Source organism: Ranitomeya imitator, chromosome 4, assembly GCF_032444005.1.
Source record: "Ranitomeya imitator isolate aRanImi1 chromosome 4, aRanImi1.pri, whole genome shotgun sequence".
Taxonomy (NCBI): Eukaryota; Metazoa; Chordata; class Amphibia; order Anura; family Dendrobatidae; genus Ranitomeya; species Ranitomeya imitator.
In genome coordinates, this window is record NC_091285.1 from 243,906,811 (window position 1) to 243,927,367 (window position 20,557).

The 20,557-nt window shown below is 47.7% G+C and overlaps 1 protein-coding gene across 1 annotated transcript; it reads left to right on the forward strand.

Annotated features, from left to right (window-relative positions):
• Window positions 1-30: 30 nt before the first annotated feature.
• On the forward strand, window positions 31-17,225 carry LOC138674054 (uncharacterized). The gene is made up of 2 exons (XM_069762013.1): window positions 31-102; window positions 15,718-17,225. Exon 2 carries the CDS (start codon window positions 15,726-15,728, stop codon window positions 17,070-17,072), a length of 1,347 nt encoding a protein of 448 aa, XP_069618114.1. The 5' UTR covers window positions 31-102; window positions 15,718-15,725; the 3' UTR covers window positions 17,073-17,225.
• The last annotated feature ends 3,332 nt before the right edge of the window (window positions 17,226-20,557 follow it).

Consider the following 20,557-nt stretch of genomic DNA (forward strand, 5'->3'; position numbering starts at 1 on the left):
TGTTCAGTGTTGTGTTCAGTGTTGTGTTCATGGGAGAAGTACTCACCTTGTGACTGACTTCAGAATTCCCCAGCAGCGGCGTGTTATAGGCTACTACACAGGGTGTGTACACCGGGGATGTTAGTACGGGGTGTATACTGGGGGGGTGTTATAGGCTACTACACAGGGTGTGTACACCGGGGATGTTAGTACGGGGTGTATACTGGGGGGGTGTTATAGGCTACTACACAGGGTGTGTACACCGGGGATGTTAGTACGGGGTGTATACTGGGGGGGTGTTATAGGCTACTACACAGGGTGTGTACACCGGGGATGTTAGTACGGGGTGTATACTGGGGGGGTGTTATAGGCTACTACACAGGGTGTGTACACCGGGGATGTTAGTACGGGGTGTATACTGGGGGGGTGTTATAGGCTACTACACAGGGTGTGTACACCGGGGATGTTAGTACGGGGTGTATACTGGGGGGGTGTTATAGGCTACTACACAGGGTGTGTACACCGGGGATGTTAGTACGGGGTGTATACTGGGGGGGTGTTATAGGCTACTACACAGGGTGTGTACACCGGGGATGTTAGTACGGGGTGTATACTTCGGGGGGGGTGTTATAGGCTACTACGCAGGGTGTGTACACCGGGGATGTTAGTACGGGGTGTATACTGGGGGGGGTGTTATAGGCTACTACGCAGGGTGTGTACACCGGGGATGTTAGTACGGGGTGTATACTTCGGGGGGGTGTTATAGGCTACTACGCAGGGTGTGTACACCGGGGATGTTAGTACGGGGTGTATACTGGGGGGGGTGTTATAGGCTACTACGCAGGGTGTGTACACCGGGGATGTTAGTACGGGGTGTATACTGGGGGGGTGTTATAGGCTACTACGCAGGGTGTGTACACCGGGGATGTTAGTACGGGGTGTATACTGGGGGGGTGTTATAGGCTACTACACAGGGTGTGTACACCGGGGATGTTAGTACGGGGTGTATACTGGGGGGGTGTTATAGGCTACTACACAGGGTGTGTACACCGGGGATGTTAGTACGGGGTGTATACTGGGGGGGTGTTATAGGCTACTACACAGGGTGTGTACACCGGGGATGTTAGTACGGGGTGTATACTGGGGGGGTGTTATAGGCTACTACACAGGGTGTGTACACCGGGGATGTTAGTACGGGGTGTATACTGGGGGGGTGTTATAGGCTACTACACAGGGTGTGTACACCGGGGATGTTAGTACGGGGTGTATACTTCGGGGGGGTGTTATAGGCTACTACGCAGGGTGTGTACACCGGGGATGTTAGTACGGGGTGTATACTGGGGGGGTGTTATAGGCTACTACACAGGGTGTGTACACCGGGGATGTTAGTACGGGGTGTATACTGGGGGGGTGTTATAGGCTACTACACAGGGTGTGTACACCGGGGATATTAGTACGGGGTGTATACTTCGGGGGGGTGTTATAGGCTACTACACAGGGTGTGTACACCGGGGATGTTAGTACGGGGTGTATACTGGGGGGGTGTTATAGGCTACTACACAGGGTGTGTACATCGGGGATGTTAGTACGGGGTGTATACTGGGGGGGTGTTATAGGCTACTACGCAGGGTGTGTACACCGGGGATGTTAGTACGGGGGGTGTTATAGGCTACTACACAGGGTGTGTACACCGGGGATGTTAGTACGGGGTGTATACTTCGGGGGGGTGTTATAGGCTACTACACAGGGTGTGTACACCGGGGATGTTAGTACGGGGTGTATACTTCGGGGGGGATTATAGGCTACTACACAGGGTGTGTACATCGGGGATGTTAGTACGGGGTGTATACTGGGGGGGTGTTATAGGCTACTACACAGGGTGTGTACACCGGGGATGTTAGTACGGGGTGTATACTTCGGGGGGGTGTTATAGGCTACTACACAGGGTGTGTACACCGGGGATGTTAGTACGGGGTGTATACTTCGGGGGGGTGTTATAGGCTACTACGCAGGGTGTGTACACCGGGGATGTTAGTACGGGGTGTATACTGGGGGGGTGTTATAGGCTACTACACAGGGTGTGTACATCGGGGATGTTAGTACGGGGTGTATACTGGGGGGGTGTTATAGGCTACTACGCAGGGTGTGTACACCGGGGATGTTAGTACGGGGTGTATACTGGGGGGGGGGAGGGGTGTTATAGGCTACTACACAGGGTGTGTACATCGGGGGTGTATACTTCGGGGGGTTATAGGCTACTACACAGGGTGTGTACACGGGGATGTTAGTACGGGGTGTATACTGGGGGGGTGGGGTGTTATAGGCTACTACACAGGGTGTGTACATCGGGGATGTTAGTACGGGGTGTATACTTTGGGGGGTTATAGGCTACTACACAGGGTGTGTACACCAGGGATGTTAGTACGGGGTGTATACTTCGGGAGGTTATAGGCTACTACACAGGGTGTGTACACCGGGGATGTTAGTACGGGGTGTATACTTCGGGGGGTTATAGGCTACTACACAGGGTGTGTACACGGGGATGTTAGTACGGGGTGTATACTGGGGGGGTGGGGTGTTATAGGCTACTACACAGGGTGTGTACACCGGGGATGTTAGTACGGGGTGTATACTTCGGGGGTTATAGGCTACTACACAGAGTGTGTACACCGGGGATGTTAGTACGGGGTGTATACTTCGGGGGGTTATAGGCTACTACACAGGGTGTGTACACGGGGATGTTAGTACGGGGTGTATACTGGGGGGTGGGGTGTTGTAGGCTACTACACAGGGTGTGTACACCGGGGATGTTAGTACAGGGTGTATACTGGGGGGGGGGGGTGTTATAGGCTACTACACAGAGTGTGTACACCGGGGATGTTAGTACGGGGTGTATACTGGGGGGGGGGTGTTGTAGGCTACTACACAGGGTATGTACACCGGGGATGTTAGTACGGGGTGTATACTTTGGGGGGTTATAGGCTACTACACAGAGTGTGTACACCGGGGATGTTAGTACGGGGTGTATACTGGGGGGGGGGGGTGTTGTAGGCTACTACACAGGGTGTGTACACCGGGGATGTTAGTACGGGGTGTATACTGGGGGGGTGGGGTGTTATAGGCTACTACACAGGGTGTGTACACGGGGATGTTAGTACGGGGTGTATACTGGGGGGGTGGGGTGTTATAGGCTACTACACAGAGTGTGTACACCGGGGATGTTAGTACGGGGTGTATACTTCGGGGGGTTATAGGCTACTACACAGGGTGTGTACACGGGGATGTTAGTACGGGGTGTATACTGGGGTGGTGGAGTGTTATAGGCTACTACACAGGGTGTGTACACGGGGATGTTAGTACGGGGTGTATACTGGGGGGGTGGGGTGTTATAGGCTACTACACAGGATGTGTACACCGGGGATGTTAGTACGGGGTGTATATTTGGGGGGGGGGTTATAGGCTACTACACAGGGTGTGTACACGGGGATGTTAGTACGGGGTGTATACTTCGGGGGGGTTATAGGCTACTACACAGGGTGTGTACACCGGGGATGTTAGTACGGGGTGTATACTTCGGGGGGGTTATAGCAGAGGTGTCAAACTGCATTCCTCGAGGGCTGCAAACAGGTCATGTTTTCAGGATTTCCTTGTACTGCACAGGTGATAATTTAATCACCTACACACATAATGATTCCAGCACCTTGTGCAATTCTAAGGAAATCTTGAAAACACGCATGGTTTGCGGCCCTCGAGGAATGCAGTTTGACAACCCTGGGTTATAGGCTACTACACAGGGTGTGTACACCGGGGATGTTAGTACGGGGTCTATACTTCGGGGGGGGGTTATAGGCTGCTGCACAGGGTGTGTACACTGGGGATGTTAGTACGGGGTGTATACTTCGGGGGGGGAGGGGGTTATAGGCTGCTTCACGGGGTGTATACATCGGGGGGTGTTATAGGGTCAGTACACCGGGTATATACACTGGGGAGGGTATAGGCTGCTGCACAGGGTGAATACGTTGGGGGGTGTTGTGGGTTGCTGCACAGGGTGTATACACCAGAAATGTTATAAGCTGCTGCACAGGGTGTATACACCAGGGGAGGGTATAGGCTGCTGCACAGGGTGTATACACGGGGGTGTTATAGGCTGCTGCACAGGGTGTATACACGGGGGTGTTATAGGCTGCTGCACAGGGTGTATACACCGGGGGGATGTTATAGGCTGCTGCACGGGGTGTATACATCGGGGGGTGTTATAGGGTCCGTACACAGGGTATATATACCGGGGAGGGTATAGGCTGCTGCACAGGGTGAATACGTTGGGGGGTGTTGTGGGTTGCTGCACAGGGTGTATACACCAGAAGTGTTATAAGCTGCTGCGCAGGGTGTATACACCAGGGGAGGGTATAGGCTGCTGCACAGGGTGTAAACACAGGGGGGTGTTATAGGCTGCTGCACAGGGTGTATACACCGGGGGGATGTTATAGGCTGCTGCACAGGGTGTATACACCGGGGGGATGTTATAGGTTGCTGCACGGGGTGTATACATCGGGGGGTAATATAGGGTTGGTACACAGGGTATATACACGAGGGGATGGTATAGGCTGCTGCACAGGGTGAATACGCCAGGGGAGGGTATAGGCTGCTGCACAGGGTGTATACACAGGGGGGGTGTTATAGGCTGCTGCACAGGGTGTATACACAGGGGGGTGTTATAGGCTGCTGCACAGGGTGTATACACCGGGGGGATGTTATAGGTTGCTGCACGGGGTGTATACATCGGGGGGTATTATAGGGTTGGTACACAGGGTATATACACGAGGGGAGGGTAACGGCTGCTGCACAGGGTGTATACACCAGAAGTGTTATAAGCTGCTGCACAGGGTGTATACACAGGGGGGTGTTATAGGCTGCTGCTCAGGGTGTATACACCGGTGATGTTATAGGGTTGGTGCACAGGGTGTATACACTGGAAAGAGCTATATAGAGCTTCTGCACAGGATGTGTACGCTGTGGAGGCTTTGTAGACCTGCTATACAGTCTATAGACTGAAAGGGGCATTATCACCCTACTGCCAAGGTGAACACTGAAGGGGGCATTTTTGAGCTGCTGTACAGGGAGTATTCACTGGATGGGGCTTTGTGTTATAGAGCTGCTGTACAGGATGCATACACTGGAGGAGGCATTAGGCTATGTGCACACATTACACATCTGGCTGCGGATCCGCAGCAGTATTCCATGCGTTGTACAGTACAATGTAAACCTATGGAAAACCAAATCCGCAGTGCCCATGCTGCAGAAAATTCAGTGCAGAAACGCAGCGGTTTATTTTCCTCCGCATGTCAATTCTTTTGGCGGATTCAGCAGTATTTTACACCTATTCCATTATAGGAATCTGCAGGTGTAAAAGTGCAGGCGAAATCCGCAGGTAAAACTCAGCGTTTTACCTGTGGATTCTGCAAAATCCGCGCAAAAAAATCCGCAATGGAATCCACAACGTGTGCACATACCCTTATAGAGCTTTTGTACAGGGTGTATATTTACTGGAGGGTGTGTTTTAGATCTTTTTGTTCAGTTGTATGATGAAAAAGCATTGTTTTTTTCGGTGTTCGCTGAAGGGGTTAAATAGATTCATTAATGGGGCAGGTTGTTACAGACGCTTCGATGCCAAACGTTTACTTTTTGGTTTATTTTTTACATCAAAATAGACATTGGTACAATATATACAGTGGGGCAAAAAAGTATTTATTTAGTCAGTCAGCAATAGTGCAAGTTCCACCACTTAAAAAGATGAGAGGTGTCTGTAATTTACATCATAGGTAGACCTCAACTATGGGAGACAAACTGAGAAAAAAAATCCAGAAAATCACATTGTCTGTTTTTTTAACATTTTATTTGCATATTATGGTGGAAAATAAGTATTTAGTCAGAAGCAAACAATCAAGATTTCTGGCTCTCACAGACCTGTAACTTCTTCTTTAAGAGTCTCCTCTTTCCTCCACTCATTACCTGTAGTAATGGCACCTGTTTAAACTTGTTATCAGTATAAAAGGACACCTGTGCACACCCTCAAACAGTCTGACTCCAAACTCCACTATGGTGAAGACCAAAGAGCTGTCAAAGGACACCAGAAACAAAATTGTAGCCCTGCACCAGGCTGGGAAGACTGAATCTGCAATAGCCAACCAGCTTGGAATGAAGAAATCAACAGTGGGAGCAATAATTAGAAAATGGAAGACATACAAGAACACTGATAATCTCCCTCGATCTGGGGCTCCAGGCAAAATCCCACCCTGTGGGGTCAGAATGATCACAAGAACGGTGAGCAAAAATCCCAGAACCACGCGGGGGGACCTAGTGAATGAACTGCAGAGAGCTGGGACCAATGTAACAAGACCTACCATAAGTAACACACTACGCCACCATGGACTCAGATCCTGCAGTGCCAGACGTGTCCCACTGCTTAAGCCAGTACATGTCCGGGCCCGTCTGAAGTTTGCTAGAGAGCATTTGGATGATCCAGAGGAGTTTTGGGAGAATGTCCTATGGTCTGATGAAACCAAACTGGAACTGTTTGGTAGAAACACAGCTTGTCGTGTTTGGAGGAAAAAGAATACTGAGTTGCATCCATCAAACACCATACCTACTGTAAAGCATGGTGGTGGAAACATCATGCTTTGGGGCTGTTTCTCTGCAAAGGGGCCAGGACGACTGATCCGGGTACATGAAAGAATGAATGGGGCCATGTATCGTGAGATTTTGAGTGCAAACCTCCTTCCATCAGCAAGGGCATTGAAGATGAAACGTGGCTGGGTCTTTCAACATGACAATGATCCAAAGCACACCGCCAGGGCAACGAAGGAGTGGCTTCGTAAGAAGCATTTCAAGGTCCTGGAGTGGCCTAGCCAGTCTCCAGATCTGAACCCTATAGAAAACCTTTGGAGGGAGTTGAAAGTTCGTGTTGCCAAGCGAAAAGCCAAAAACATCACTGCTCTAGAGGAGATCTGCATGGAGGAATGGGCCAACATACCAACAACAGTGTGTGGCAACCTTGTGAAGACTTACAGAAAACGTTTGACCTCTGTCATTGCCAACAAAGGATATATTACAAAGTATTGAGATGAAATTTTGTTTCTGACCAAATACTTATTTTCCACCATAATATGCAAATAAATTGTTAAAAAAACAGACAATGTGATTTTCTGGATTTTTTTTCTCAGTTTGTCTCCCATAGTTGAGGTCTACCTATGATGTAAATTACAAACGCCTCTCATCTTTTTAAGTGGTGGAACTTGCACTGTTGCTGACTGACTAAATACTTTTTTGCCCCATTGTGTGTATATATATATATATATATAATATAATTTTTGTTTTAAATGTTTTTACAATTTTTATTTTTACTTTTTCTTACTTTTTTACTTAGTCACACTGTAAGACTCTCACATTTATAGTTCTGATTGCTGTTATAAACCATTGCAATGGTTTATAATTGTCAGTGCCGCACTGACAAAAGTTAGATAGATCATGCATTGCACAAAAAACGCTATTAACCAGCAGATTGATCTTCAGCTTAATAGCATTACTAACGTTCCCGACACACTTAAGGTACCGTCACACTCAGCAACTTTGCAACAAGAACGACAACGATCCGTGACGTTGCAGCGTCCTGGATAGCGATATCGTTGTGTTTGACACGCAGCAGCGATCTGGATCCCGCTGTGACATCGCTGGTCGGAGCTAGAAGTCCATAACTTTATTTCGTCGTCAAAATTGGGTCCAGCTTTCAGTCAGGGCCGGGGGTGCGGTTAATCCCACTAAGGTCAGACGTAGTCCACCTAATCAGACGTAGTCCTGCGAATCTGACAAAGTCTATGGAGCCTCGTTCTGTCACTCCATAGACTTTATCAGGTTCCCGGAAAATTGCCCACACGGAAAATTGCCCACACGGAAAATTGCCCACACGGAAAATTACCCACACGGAAAATTACCCACACGGAAAATTACCCACATGGAAAATTACCCACATGGAAAATTGCCAATTGCAGCATCACAAAGTTTCAGATCTATGATATTTCAGGTGCAAGGTGAGGATGTTCACACAATATGTGATCAACTTGTGATTTACAGTTGACCTAGTGCAAAACTGCAAAAATGATGATCTGTGGTTTATAGCAGTCTGTCATTATCAGCAATAGATAGATCTAGTCTGCTCTCATCTCTCACTGATTCTGCCTTACTCCTCCCACCAGCCCAAAATAGCAGAACATGCAGAACCAGCAGCAGTGTGATCCAGAGGAGCCACTGGCAGAGATAGTTGGTCCTGGAAGCCCAGAAGTGTTGTGAATTCTGTGGCTGAGTTCACTTCTGTGGTCACAAGTGGTATTGCAGTCTCTGGGCTTCCTCCCGCAGGTGTTTTGGTGAGCTCGTTGGCTGCCTTGCTATTTAGCTCCACCTGAGTCTGTCTTCCTTGCTCCTTGTCAATGTTCCAGTGTTGGATCTGAGCTACTGCATCTTTCCTTGGGCCTGCTGCTCTGCTAGATAAGTGCTTCTAGTTTGTTTTCTGTTTTTTCTGTCCAGCTTGTTATTATCTTTTGCTGGAAGCTCTGAGAAGCAAAGGGGTGCACCGCCGTGCTGTTAGTTCGGCACGGTGGGTCTTTTTGCCCCTTTGCGTGGTTTTCGTTTTAGGGTTTTTTGTAGACTGCATAGTTCTCTTTGCTATCCTCGCTCTGTCTAGAATATCGGGCCTCACTTTGCTGAATCTATTTCATTCCTACGTTTGTCTTTTCATCTTGCTAACAGTCATTATATGTGGGGGGCTGCCTATTCCTTTGGGGTATTTCTCTGAGGTAAGTCAGGCTTGTATTTCTATCTTCAGGCTAGTCAGCTCCTCAGGCAGTGCCGAGTTGCATAGGTAGTTGATAGGCGCAATCCACTGCTGCTTCCAGTTGTGTGAGGATAGATCAGGTACTGCAGTCTACAGAGATTCCACGTCTCAGAGCTCGTCCTATTGTTTTTGGTTATTGCCAGATCTCTGTATGTGCGCTGATTACTGCACGCTGTGTTGCCTGATTGCCAGCCATAACAGTACAAGGAGCCATTCAATGATTTCCAATAGAGGGAAAAAAGAAATCCTGACATCATTTTTTTTTCTTAGCTCTGTCTTCAGTCTTTTTTTTCCCCTAGACATTAGAGTGCTTCAGGACACAGCTGTGGACATGGATATTCAGGCTCTGTGCTCCTCAATGGATAATCTCGTTGTAAATGTACAAAAGATTCAAGATACTATTGATCAGAAATCGATGCTAGAACCAAGAATTCCGATTCCTGATTTGTTTTTTGGTGACAGAACTAAGTTCCTGAGCTTCAGAAATAATTGTAAGCTATTTTTGGCCTTGAAACCTCATTCTTCTGGTAATCCTATTCAACAGGTTTTGATTATTATTTCTTTTTTGCGCGGCGACCCACAGGACTGGGCGTTTTCTCTTGCACCAGGAGATTCTGCATTGAGTAATGTTGATGCATTTTTCCAGGCGCTGGGATTGCTTTACGATGAGCCTAATTCAGTGGATCAAGCTGAGAAAAATCTGCTGGCTTTATGCCAGGGTCAGGATGATGTAGAAGTATATTGTCAGAAATTTAGAAAATGGTCAGTACTCACTCTGTGGAATGAATCTGCACTAGCGGCTTTGTTCAGAAAGGGTCTCTCTGAAGCTCTTAAGGATGTAATGGTGGGATTTCCTATGCCTGCTGGTTTGAATGAGTCTATGTCCTTGGCCATTCAGATCGGTCGTCGCTTGCGCGAGCGTAAATCTGTGCACCATCTGGCGGTATTGTCTGAGAGTAAGCCTGAGCCTATGCAGTGCGACAGGACTATGACTAAAGTAGAACGGCACGAACACAGACGTCTGAACAGACTGTGTTTCTATTGTGGTGATTCTACTCATGCTATTTCTAATTGTCCTAAACGCACTAGGCGGTTCGATAGCTCTGCCGTTATTGGTACTGTACAGTCCAAATTCCTTTTGTCCATTACCTTAATGTGCTCTTTGTCATCATATTCTGTCATGGCGTTTGTGGATTCAGGCGCTGCCCTGAATCTGATGGATTTGGATTATGCTAAACGTTGTGGATTTTTCTTGGAGCCTTTGCGGTGTCCTATTCCGTTGAGAGGAATTGATGCTACACCTCTGGCCAAGAATAAGCCTCAGTACTGGGCCCAGCTGACCATGTGCATGGCTCCTGCACATCAGGAAGTTATTCGCTTTTTGGTACTGCATAATTTGCATGATGTGGTCGTGTTGGGGTTGCCATGGCTACAAACCCATAATCCAGTATTGGATTGGAACTCTATGTCGGTAACCAGCTGGGGTTGTCAGGGAGTACATGGTGATGTTCCATTTTTGTCTATTTCGTCATCCATTCCTTCTGACATCCCAGAGTTCTTGTCGGACTTTCAGGATGTATTTGAAGAGTCCAAGTCTGATGCCCTTCCTCCGCATAGGAATTGTGATTGTGCTATCGATTTGATTCCTGGTAGTAAATTCCCTAAGGGTCGTTTATTTAATTTGTCCGTACCTGAACACACCGCTATGCGCAGTTATGTGAAGGAGTCCCTGGAGAAGGGACATATTCGCCCATCGTCGTCACCATTGGGAGCAGGGTTCTTTTTTGTAGCCAAGAAGGATGGTTCGCTAAGACCGTGCATTGATTACCGCCTTCTTAATAAGATCACTGTTAAGTTTCAGTATCCCTTGCCATTGATTTCTGACTTGTTTGCTCGGATTAAGGGGGCTAGTTGGTTTACTAAGATTGATCTTCGTGGTGCGTATAATCTGGTGAGAATCAGGCAGGGAGATGAATGGAAAACGGCATTTAATACGCCCGAGGGTCATTTTGAGTATCTGGTGATGCCGTTCGGACTTGCCAATGCTCCATCTGTTTTTCAGTCTTTTATGCATGACATTTTCCGTGAGTATCTGGATAAATTCTTGATTGTTTACTTGGATGACATTTTGATCTTCTCAGATGATTGGGAGTCTCATGTGAAGCAAGTCAGAATGGTTTTCCAGGTACTGCGTGCTAATTCCTTGTTCGTGAAGGGATCAAAGTGTCTCTTCGGTGTGCAGAAAGTTTCATTTTTGGGGTTCATCTTTTCCCCTTCTACTATCGAGATGGATCCGGTTAAGGTTCAGGCCATCCAGGATTGGACTCAGCCGACATCTCTAAAAAGTTTGCAGAAATTCCTGGGCTTTGCTAATTTTTATCGTCGCTTCATCTGTAATTTTTCTAGCATTGCCAGACCATTGACCGATTTGACCAAGAAGGGTGCTGATTTGGTTAATTGGTCTTCTGCTGCCGTGGAAGCTTTTCAGGAGTTGAAGCGTCGTTTTTGCTGTGCCCCTGTGTTGTGTCAACCTGATGTTTCTCTTCCGTTCCAGGTCGAGGTTGATGCTTCTGAGATTGGTGCAGGGGCGGTTTTGTCACAGAGAGGTTCTGGTTGCTCAGTGTTCAAACCATGTGCTTTCTTTTCCAGGAAATTTTCTGCTGCTGAGCGTAATTATGATGTGGGCAACCGAGAGTTGCTGGCCATGAAGTGGGCATTCGAGGAGTGGCGTCATTGGCTTGAGGGTGCTAAGCATCGCGTGGTGGTTTTGACTGATCATAAGAACCTTACTTATCTTGAGTCTGCCAAGCGCTTGAATCCTAGACAGGCCCGTTGGTCGTTATTTTTTGCTCGTTTTGATTTTGTGATTTCATACCTTCCGGGCTCTAAAAATGTGAAGGCGGATGCTCTGTCTAGGAGTTTTGTGCCCGACTCTCCGGGGTTATCTGAGCCGGCGAGTATCCTCAAGGAAGGAGTCATTGTGTCTGCCATCTCCCCTGATTTGCGGAGAGTGTTGCAGAAATTTCAGGCTAATAAACCTGATCGTTGTCCGGCCGAGAAACTGTTCGTCCCTGATAGGTGGACTAGTAAAGTTATCTCTGAACTTCATTGTTCGGTGCTGGCCGGTCATCCAGGAATCTTTGGTACCAGGGAGTTGGTTGCTAGATCCTTCTGGTGGCCATCTCTGTCACGGGATGTGCGTGCTTTTGTGCAGTCCTGTGGAATTTGTGCTAGGGCTAAGCCCTGCTGTTCACGTGCCAGTGGGTTGCTTTTGCCCTTGCCGGTCCCGAAGAGGCCTTGGACACATATTTCGATGGATTTCATTTCTGACCTTCCCGTTTCTCAAAAGATGTCTGTCATTTGGGTGGTCTGTGATCGCTTTTCTAAAATGGTCCATCTGGTGCCCTTGGTTAAATTGCCTTCCTCCTCTGATTTGGTGCCTTTGTTCTTCCAGCATGTGGTTCGTTTACATGGCATTCCTGAGAATATTGTTTCTGACAGAGGTTCCCAGTTTGTCTCGAGGTTCTGGCGAGCCTTTTGTGGTAGGATGGGCATTGACCTATCTTTTTCCTCGGCCTTCCATCCTCAGACTAATGGCCAGACCGAACGAACCAATCAGACCTTGGAAACATATCTGAGATGTTTTGTTTCCGCTGACCAGGATGATTGGGTGTCATTTTTGCCGTTGGCTGAGTTCGCCCTTAATAATCGGGCCAGCTCGGCTACCTTGGTCTCTCCATTTTTCTGCAATTCTGGGTTCCATCCTCGTTTCTCTTCAGGACAGGTTGAGTCTTCGGACTGTCCTGGTGTGGATTATGTGGTGGACAGGTTGCAGCAGATCTGGACTCAGGTAGTGGACAATTTGACCTTGTCCCAGGAGAAGGCTCAGCTTTTCGCTAATCGCAGACGCCGTGTGGGACCCCGACTTCGTGTTGGGGATCTGGTTTGGTTATCTTCTCGTCATATACCTATGAAGGTTTCCTCTCCTAAATTTAAACCTCGTTTTATTGGTCCGTATAGGATTTCTGAGATTCTCAATCCGGTGTCTTTTCGTCTGACCCTCCCAGACTCCTTTTCCATACATAATGTATTCCATAGGTCGTTGTTGAGGAGATACGTGGCACCTATGGTTCCATCTGTGGAGCCTCCTGCCCCTGTTTTGGTGGAGGGGGAATTGGAGTATATTGTGGAGAAGATTTTGGATTCTCGTGTCTCTAGACGGAAACTCCAGTATCTGGTCAAATGGAAGGGTTATGCTCAGGAAGATAATTCCTGGGTTTTTGCCTCTGATGTCCATGCCCCAGATCTTGTTCGTGCCTTTCATGTGGCTCATCCTGGTCGGCCTGGGGGTTCTGGTGAGGGTTCGGTGACCCCTCCTCAAGGGGGGGGTACTGTTGTGAATTCTGTGGCTGAGTTCACTTCTGTGGTCACAAGTGGTATTGCAGTCTCTGGGCTTCCTCCCTCAGGTGTTTTGGTGAGCTCGTTGGCTGCCTTGCTATTTAGCTCCACCTGAGTCTGTCTTCCTTGCTCCTTGTCAATGTTCCAGTGTTGGATCTGAGCTACTGCATCTTTCCTTGGGCCTGCTGCTCTGCTAGATAAGTGCTTCTAGTTTGTTTTCTGTTTTTTCTGTCCAGCTTGTTATTATCTTTTGCTGGAAGCTCTGAGAAGCAAAGGGGTGCACCGCCGTGCTGTTAGTTCGGCACGGTGGGTCTTTTTGCCCCTTTGCGTGGTTTTCGTTTTAGGGTTTTTTGTAGACTGCATAGTTCTCTTTGCTATCCTCGCTCTGTCTAGAATATCGGGCCTCACTTTGCTGAATCTATTTCATTCCTACGTTTGTCTTTTCATCTTGCTAACAGTCATTATATGTGGGGGGCTGCCTATTCCTTTGGGGTATTTCTCTGAGGTAAGTCAGGCTTGTATTTCTATCTTCAGGCTAGTCAGCTCCTCAGGCAGTGCCGAGTTGCATAGGTAGTTGATAGGCGCAATCCACTGCTGCTTCCAGTTGTGTGAGGATAGATCAGGTACTGCAGTCTACAGAGATTCCACGTCTCAGAGCTCGTCCTATTGTTTTTGGTTATTGCCAGATCTCTGTATGTGCGCTGATTACTGCACGCTGTGTTGCCTGATTGCCAGCTATAACACAGAAGGCACAGCAGAAAGGTGACATTCTGTCACTTGTACCACTTTGTTTTCTTGCTGAGAATGTATGATATGCTTTTGCAGAGGAGTCCGATGGGCCCCAGTGCGAAATTTGGACCTTCCCCCCCCCCCACACACACATGTTGGTCAGATGTATGGGCCCCTGTAGTGTTCTAAATTCTATAAAGACGTATGAATTTCCCCCCTCCCCCTTCATTATGTAGTAATGTCCCCCATACTGGTATATATGCCCATTATCCTGGTGAATATGTCTGCATCCTGGTATATATGTCCTAAGGCTGGTATATATGGTCCCCATCCTAGTATGTATGGTCCACATGATCTCCATCCTGATATTTATGCCCCCTTTCTGGTATATATGTCCCTATCCTGGTTTACATGGTCCCCAATCCTAGTGTATGTGTCCCCGTTCTGACCCTAATGCATAATTAAAAACATCAACATTCTACTCACCTTTCCTCTGCCCCCACGTCGCCCAGTGTCTTTTGTAGCCACCGCACAGCCAGGCAGCTGACATCGGAGTGTGCGCCATTTCATGCACCGCTCCCTGTGGCTGCACCTCTGATGTCAGCTCACAGCCAACGCGCCAGCAGCATGTATCGCAGTGCTGGGACCCCACGGGTCTCTGCAACATGATGCATGTCATCTGGATCTGCATCTTCAGTGAAGACGCAGATCCAGCAGAAGCAGGCACCTGTACCTCCTTGCCTGGTTGTGGACTTGATGCCTGCGACCACAGTCGTTACACATCTGTGTTTTTTTTGTATTGGTGAACCAATAGTCTTTCCTATCCCCCTATTTGTTAATTTATTTTCAATAAAAGTGTATTTTGAGATCATCTAAAGTATTCTATTTCTTCTTGTAGTGCTAACTAGGGTTGAGCGACCTTCACTTTTATAGGATCGGGTCGGGTTTCACGAAACCCGACTTTTGGAAAAGTCGGGTCGAGTGAAATCGGTGCATTGGGTTTCCATGGTTCCCAGGGTCTGAAGGAGCGGAAACTCTCCTTCAGGCCCTGGGATCCATATTTAAGTGTAAAATATAGAATTAAAATGAAAAATATCCTTATACTTACCCTCTGACGCGCCCTGGTACTAACCGGGAACCTTCCTTCCTTAGAATCAGCCTTCCAGGACCTTCGGTGACGTCGCGGCTTGTGATTGGCCGCGCGGCCGCCCATGTGACCGCTCGCGCGGCCAATCACAAGCCGCGACGTCACCCGCGACGTCACCGAAGGTCCTGGAAGGGCTGATTCTTAGGAAGGAAAGCTGTCGGAAGGAAGCAGGGCGCTTCCGAGGGTGAGTATATTCCCATTAGGTATATACCCACCCTCGGAAGCGCCCTGCTTCCTTCCGACAGCCTTCCTTCCTAAAAATCAGCCCTTCCAGGACCTTCGGTGACGTCGCGGATTCGAAGGAGGAAGGCTGCCGGTTAGTACCAGGGCGCGTCAGAGGGTAAGTATTGCAATATTTTTTATTTTAATTCTATATTTTACACTTTAATCTGAATTCCGATACCAATTCCCGATATCTTAAACATATCGGGAATCGGGATCGGAATTCCGATTCCAGATTCAAAAGATCGCCGACTTCATGGCCGACCCCCCACTGGGGTCGGGTCGGGTTTCATGAAACCCGACCTTGCCAAAAGTCGGCGACTTTTGAACAATTTCGACCCGTTTCGCTCAACCCTAGTGCTAACAATGGAGTTTTCAAAAAGCCAGAGAAACAACAAAGTTATGATTTACTTGGGGTTTGAATATCTTGCATTTCGTACTAGCAAAGCAGTGGTGACTTGGAGATGCCGACTGCACCGCTCTTCAAAGTGCCATTCAATTCTCAAAACAAAAGATGGCAACGTAGTTCAAGAACCAACAGAACATTGTCATGACTCCTGCCCTCAAAAAGCAGAAGCAAACGTTGCCAGAAGCAAAATGAGAGAAAACATGAGAGCAGTAAGTGCTACTCCTCGCAACGTGATGGGAAAGGTGTTGTCTGTATTGAGTAATGATGTATTGGCCCATATGCCAAGACAATCATCTCTTGCGAGAAGCCTGGTCTATCATAGAACAGATGGTAATTTGCCTAACCCAAAAACTATACATTTTTGCATTCCGGAAAAGTATAGTCAACTGATACTTCATGATTCAGGAAAGGAAGATCGAAACAGAATTCTGGTTTTAGGAGATAGAGATCTTATGCTTGAACTGAACAAAGATACAATCTATGGAGATGGCACCTTTGATAAAGTGCCCAATATGTTTTACCAGCTGTACACTTGGCATGCCAAGGTGGGTAACTCATATCCGCCATGTTTGTACATTTTACTGCAAAGAAAGGACATGAACACATATAAGAGAATGTTTGAAATAATGAAGCTATTGATTCCAAATCTGGCACCTCAAAAGGTTTCAGTGGATTTTGAGAAGGCTTGTATGACTGCAGTAAGGATTGCCTTTCCACATGCTGATGTTAAAGGGTGTTATTTTCATCTTTGTCAGAGTCTCATTAGAAAAATAAAAAATGTTGGTTTGAAAACTGAATATGAATCAAATATCAACCTAAAAATTACACTGCAGTCTCTTGCTGCATTAGCCTTTGTGCCAATTGAAGATGTGAGATGTGTTTTTGATAAGCTTGCTGCCACATTCCCAGATGAAGAATGCTATAATGAGGTGCTCACATACTTTTTTTCTACATATATTGAGGGTGCAGCTGGTAGAGATCCTCAGTTTCCTATAAGAATATGGAATCATCATGATGCAGCCCTGGAACAGTCACCAAAAACCACTAACTGTTGTGAGGGATTTCCCAATGCACTTAATTCCATGTTCCACTGCAGTCATCCCAGCTTGTGGATTCTCTTTGATGGATTGCAGAAGGACCTGGCTTGCCATAAATTAACACTGGCTAATGCACAGGCGGGTTGCCTTGAGATAAAAAAGAGGAAGTATGAGGCGCTGTATCATATGGTGGCAACTTCTGTACAGGACTACCCCCAGGTTGAAGATAAACTAAAGTACTTAAGGAGAATAGCTAATTTGCAGTAAAATGGCTAATTTGCAGGTATGCAGTGATTGTTTACTAAACCGGAGTTATTATTGTTATTAGACCTCTTTAATAAACTGTTCAGGTCTATCACCAGGTGGCGAATTATTTCCAGGTGTACAATGATTGCTTAATAAATTGAAGTTATTGTTATTAGACCTTAATAAACGTGTCGGTAATTTTCTGTGTGGGCAATTTTTGCCGACATTCTTCTGTGCTACAGAGCATCTCACCTATAACTCTATACTATTCTTCTGCCCAGCAGAGCATCTCACCTATAGGGTAAAGGTACACTAGGGTATTCCAATGACGAAGAACAAAAAGGCAGCACTCACCGATCCTCCGAGTCAGGTAACTGTATTAGTTCACAGTAACATCTTCACGGTCAGACTGACCCGTAGAAGCGCCCGACAGGCGCGAAACGGCCGTCGTCTGGCTTTGCACACACTGCACTTTTAACACCCCCAGCTGTGAAGATGTTACTGTGAGCTAATAAAGTTATCTGACTCGGAGGATTGGTGAGTGCTGCCTTTTTGTTCATCATTGGAATGGTCAGCATGTGTCTTCGGCTATAGCACCCGTGGTCTGGCGGCTAGCTTCCACTGCATGTGAGCAGGCTCGGCTATCACAAGAAGCGGTGGTGCGGTCAGCTGTGTCTCTAGGAGATTAACGCACACTGGGGTATGCGTTATCGGAGCGATTTTAATGCATGACAGTCGCGCGAGTGCTTTCCGTATCGTCATGCGAGTGTGACGCAAATTTGCTTTTTTTTTTTCTTCAGCTAACATCCGTGTGACATCTGTGTGGTGTCTGTGTGCTATGCGTTTTTAACATGGTCTTTCTCATCTTAATATATACTTACCTTGTAATGTCTTCACATCCTGTTTCGTCCAGATGTATCCGGATGTCAGAATTCCAAGCGGCGGAAGTTCACCGACCTCCACATTGGGACACCCAAGTGATGGGTGTCTCAATATGGAAACTGCTGGTGGTACCAGCCTCTTCTGCGGTACCACCAGCGGAACACCGTCGCACCACACACACACACGCACACTGTATATGCTGTACGCACCACAGACACACACAAACACACACTGTATATGCCGTACGCAGCCTCTTGCGCGGTACCACCAGCAGAACACCGTCGCACCACAAAAACATACACTGTATACGCCGTACGCACCAAACACACACACACACGGTATAAGCCGTACACAGCCTCTTGTGTGGTACCACCAGCGGAACACCGTCGTGAACACAACGCTGCCTGGATCAGTCACTGACCACCACCATCTTTGTACAGGAGGAGCGCATGCGCAGTTTTAATGTGACCGCCGCTATATGTCTGTACAAAGATGCTGGTGGTCTGATTTACTTAACTTGCGTGAATTCCGCGCAGGCGCAGTGAATCATTAGGGTGATCCCAGAGGCAGATGCGCGACGTATCTACAGGCAGAGGAAGCCGGTCACATTAAGGCTATGTTCACACGTGGGAAGGGGGCTGCGGGTTTTCCCGCAGCGAATTTGATAAATCTGCAGGGCAAACCCGCTGCGGTTATCCCTGCAGATTTATCGCGTTTTGTCCTGCGGTTTCCGCTGCGGGATTTACTCCTACTATTGATGCTGCATATGCAGCAATATGCAGCATCAATAGTAGTGTTAAAAATAATGATATACTCACCCACTGACGTCCCAATCTCCTCGGTGCTGCAGGCGGCGGTCCGGTTCCAAAGATGCTGTGCGATAAGGACCTTCATGATGTCACGGTCATGGGACCGCGAGGTCACCGCAGGTCCTGGTCGCATAGCAAACCTGAGACTGGACGGCCGCGTGCAGCGCTGAGAGGGGAGTATAGCATTATTTTTTATTTTAATTCTTTTTTTTTACCCACAAATATGGTTCCCGGGGCCTGGAGGAGAGTCTCCTCTCCTCCACACCGGGTACCACCCGCACATTATCCGCTTACTTCCCGCATGGTGGGCACAGCCCCATGCGAGAAGTAAGCGGATCAATGCATTTCTATGGGTGCAGAATCGCTGCGATTCTGCACAAAGAAGTGACATGCTGCGGGTTGTAAACCGCCGCGTTCCCGCGCGGTTTTTCCCGCAGCATGTGCACAGCGGTTTGCGGTTTCCATAGGGTTTACAGGTTACTGTAAACGCTATGGAAACTGCTGCGGACCCGCAGCTGCAAAATCGCCGTGGTTCCGCGGTAAAAACCGCAAAGTGTGAACATGGCCTAAAGGGGTTTCCCACGAACGAAAGTTCATTTAAAAAATTGTGTCTGACCGTGTACAGAGCATACCACATCTCCTTGGCAGGGGAGGAAGCAAAAGACAATACTGACATTACAGCAGGGGATCACAGAGGATTCATTTTGTCAGGTAAAATAGTGGAGAGAGAGCAGACAAGGGGGAGAGCACATGGGGTACACAGGTCAAAGAAGAGATGATGAGAGAAGACAGCAAATGGGGTAGAGAGCGCACACGGGTGAGCGAGACAGCACAGGGGGAGACAGCTCAAACGGAACAGCACATGAGGGGAGAACACATCACAGGAAGGAGAGAGACAGCAGACAAGAGGGATGGCACATGAAGTAGACAGGTCAAAGAAGAGCGCACAGACGGAAGAAGTCAGCATATGGGGAAAGAGAGAGTGGATAGGTGGGTGAGCACATGGGAAGAGAGATTCTCAATGCTGCGAAACCTGCCCCATCGGGACATTACCGCCCTCCTGATGCGATAGCATGTGGCCTCCATCTAGTGCTGTATAAAGTTCGAAAAGAGAAGACAGGATAGATAGATTGAATAGAAGAGGCAGATAGATAAATGCTGTAAAAGGTAGATCAGGCTTACCAATCTCCCGCCCATTAAGCCGCATTAATATTCACTGCATTGACAGGCAAACAGCCAGTCACAGAAGCGCACACTCTGTGAGAGCCTCTGTGATTGACTGTTGCAGTCAGACTGCATTTCTTCGATCTGAACGGTGTTTTTGCTTGGTTGCCACCCCTGAAAATGGCGCTAGTGTGGCTGTACCCATACCTGTATACTATCCCCCTGCCCTGCAGAGCATCTCACCTATAATTCTATATTATTCTCCTGCCCTGCAGAGCATCTCACATATACCTGCATACTATCCCCCTGTTCTGCAGAGCATTTAGCCTATAGCTCTATGCTATTCTCTGTTCTGCAGAGCATCTCACCTATAACTCTCTACTGTTTTCCTGTGGGTATTCATGTCTGTGGGCACTTTTCCCATATCATGTGAACACCTTGCACCTGAAATATCATAGATCTAAAACTTTGTGATGCTGCAGTTGGCAATTTTCCATGTGGGCAAATTTCCGTGTGGGCATTTTTCATGTGGGCAATTTTCTGGTCACCACTTTATCAATAGCCACTTCCAGGTCACGCTTTGCATAACTTGGCGAATCTACACTAGATAGATTGTTAATATAGAAATAATAGAGGGATGGATAGATAATA

Excerpts from the sequence above, each read along its gene's own strand:
- LOC138674054 (XM_069762013.1), top strand. The coding sequence starts at position 15,726 with ATGGAGTTTTCAAAAAGCCAGAGAAACAACAAAGTTATGATTTACTTG.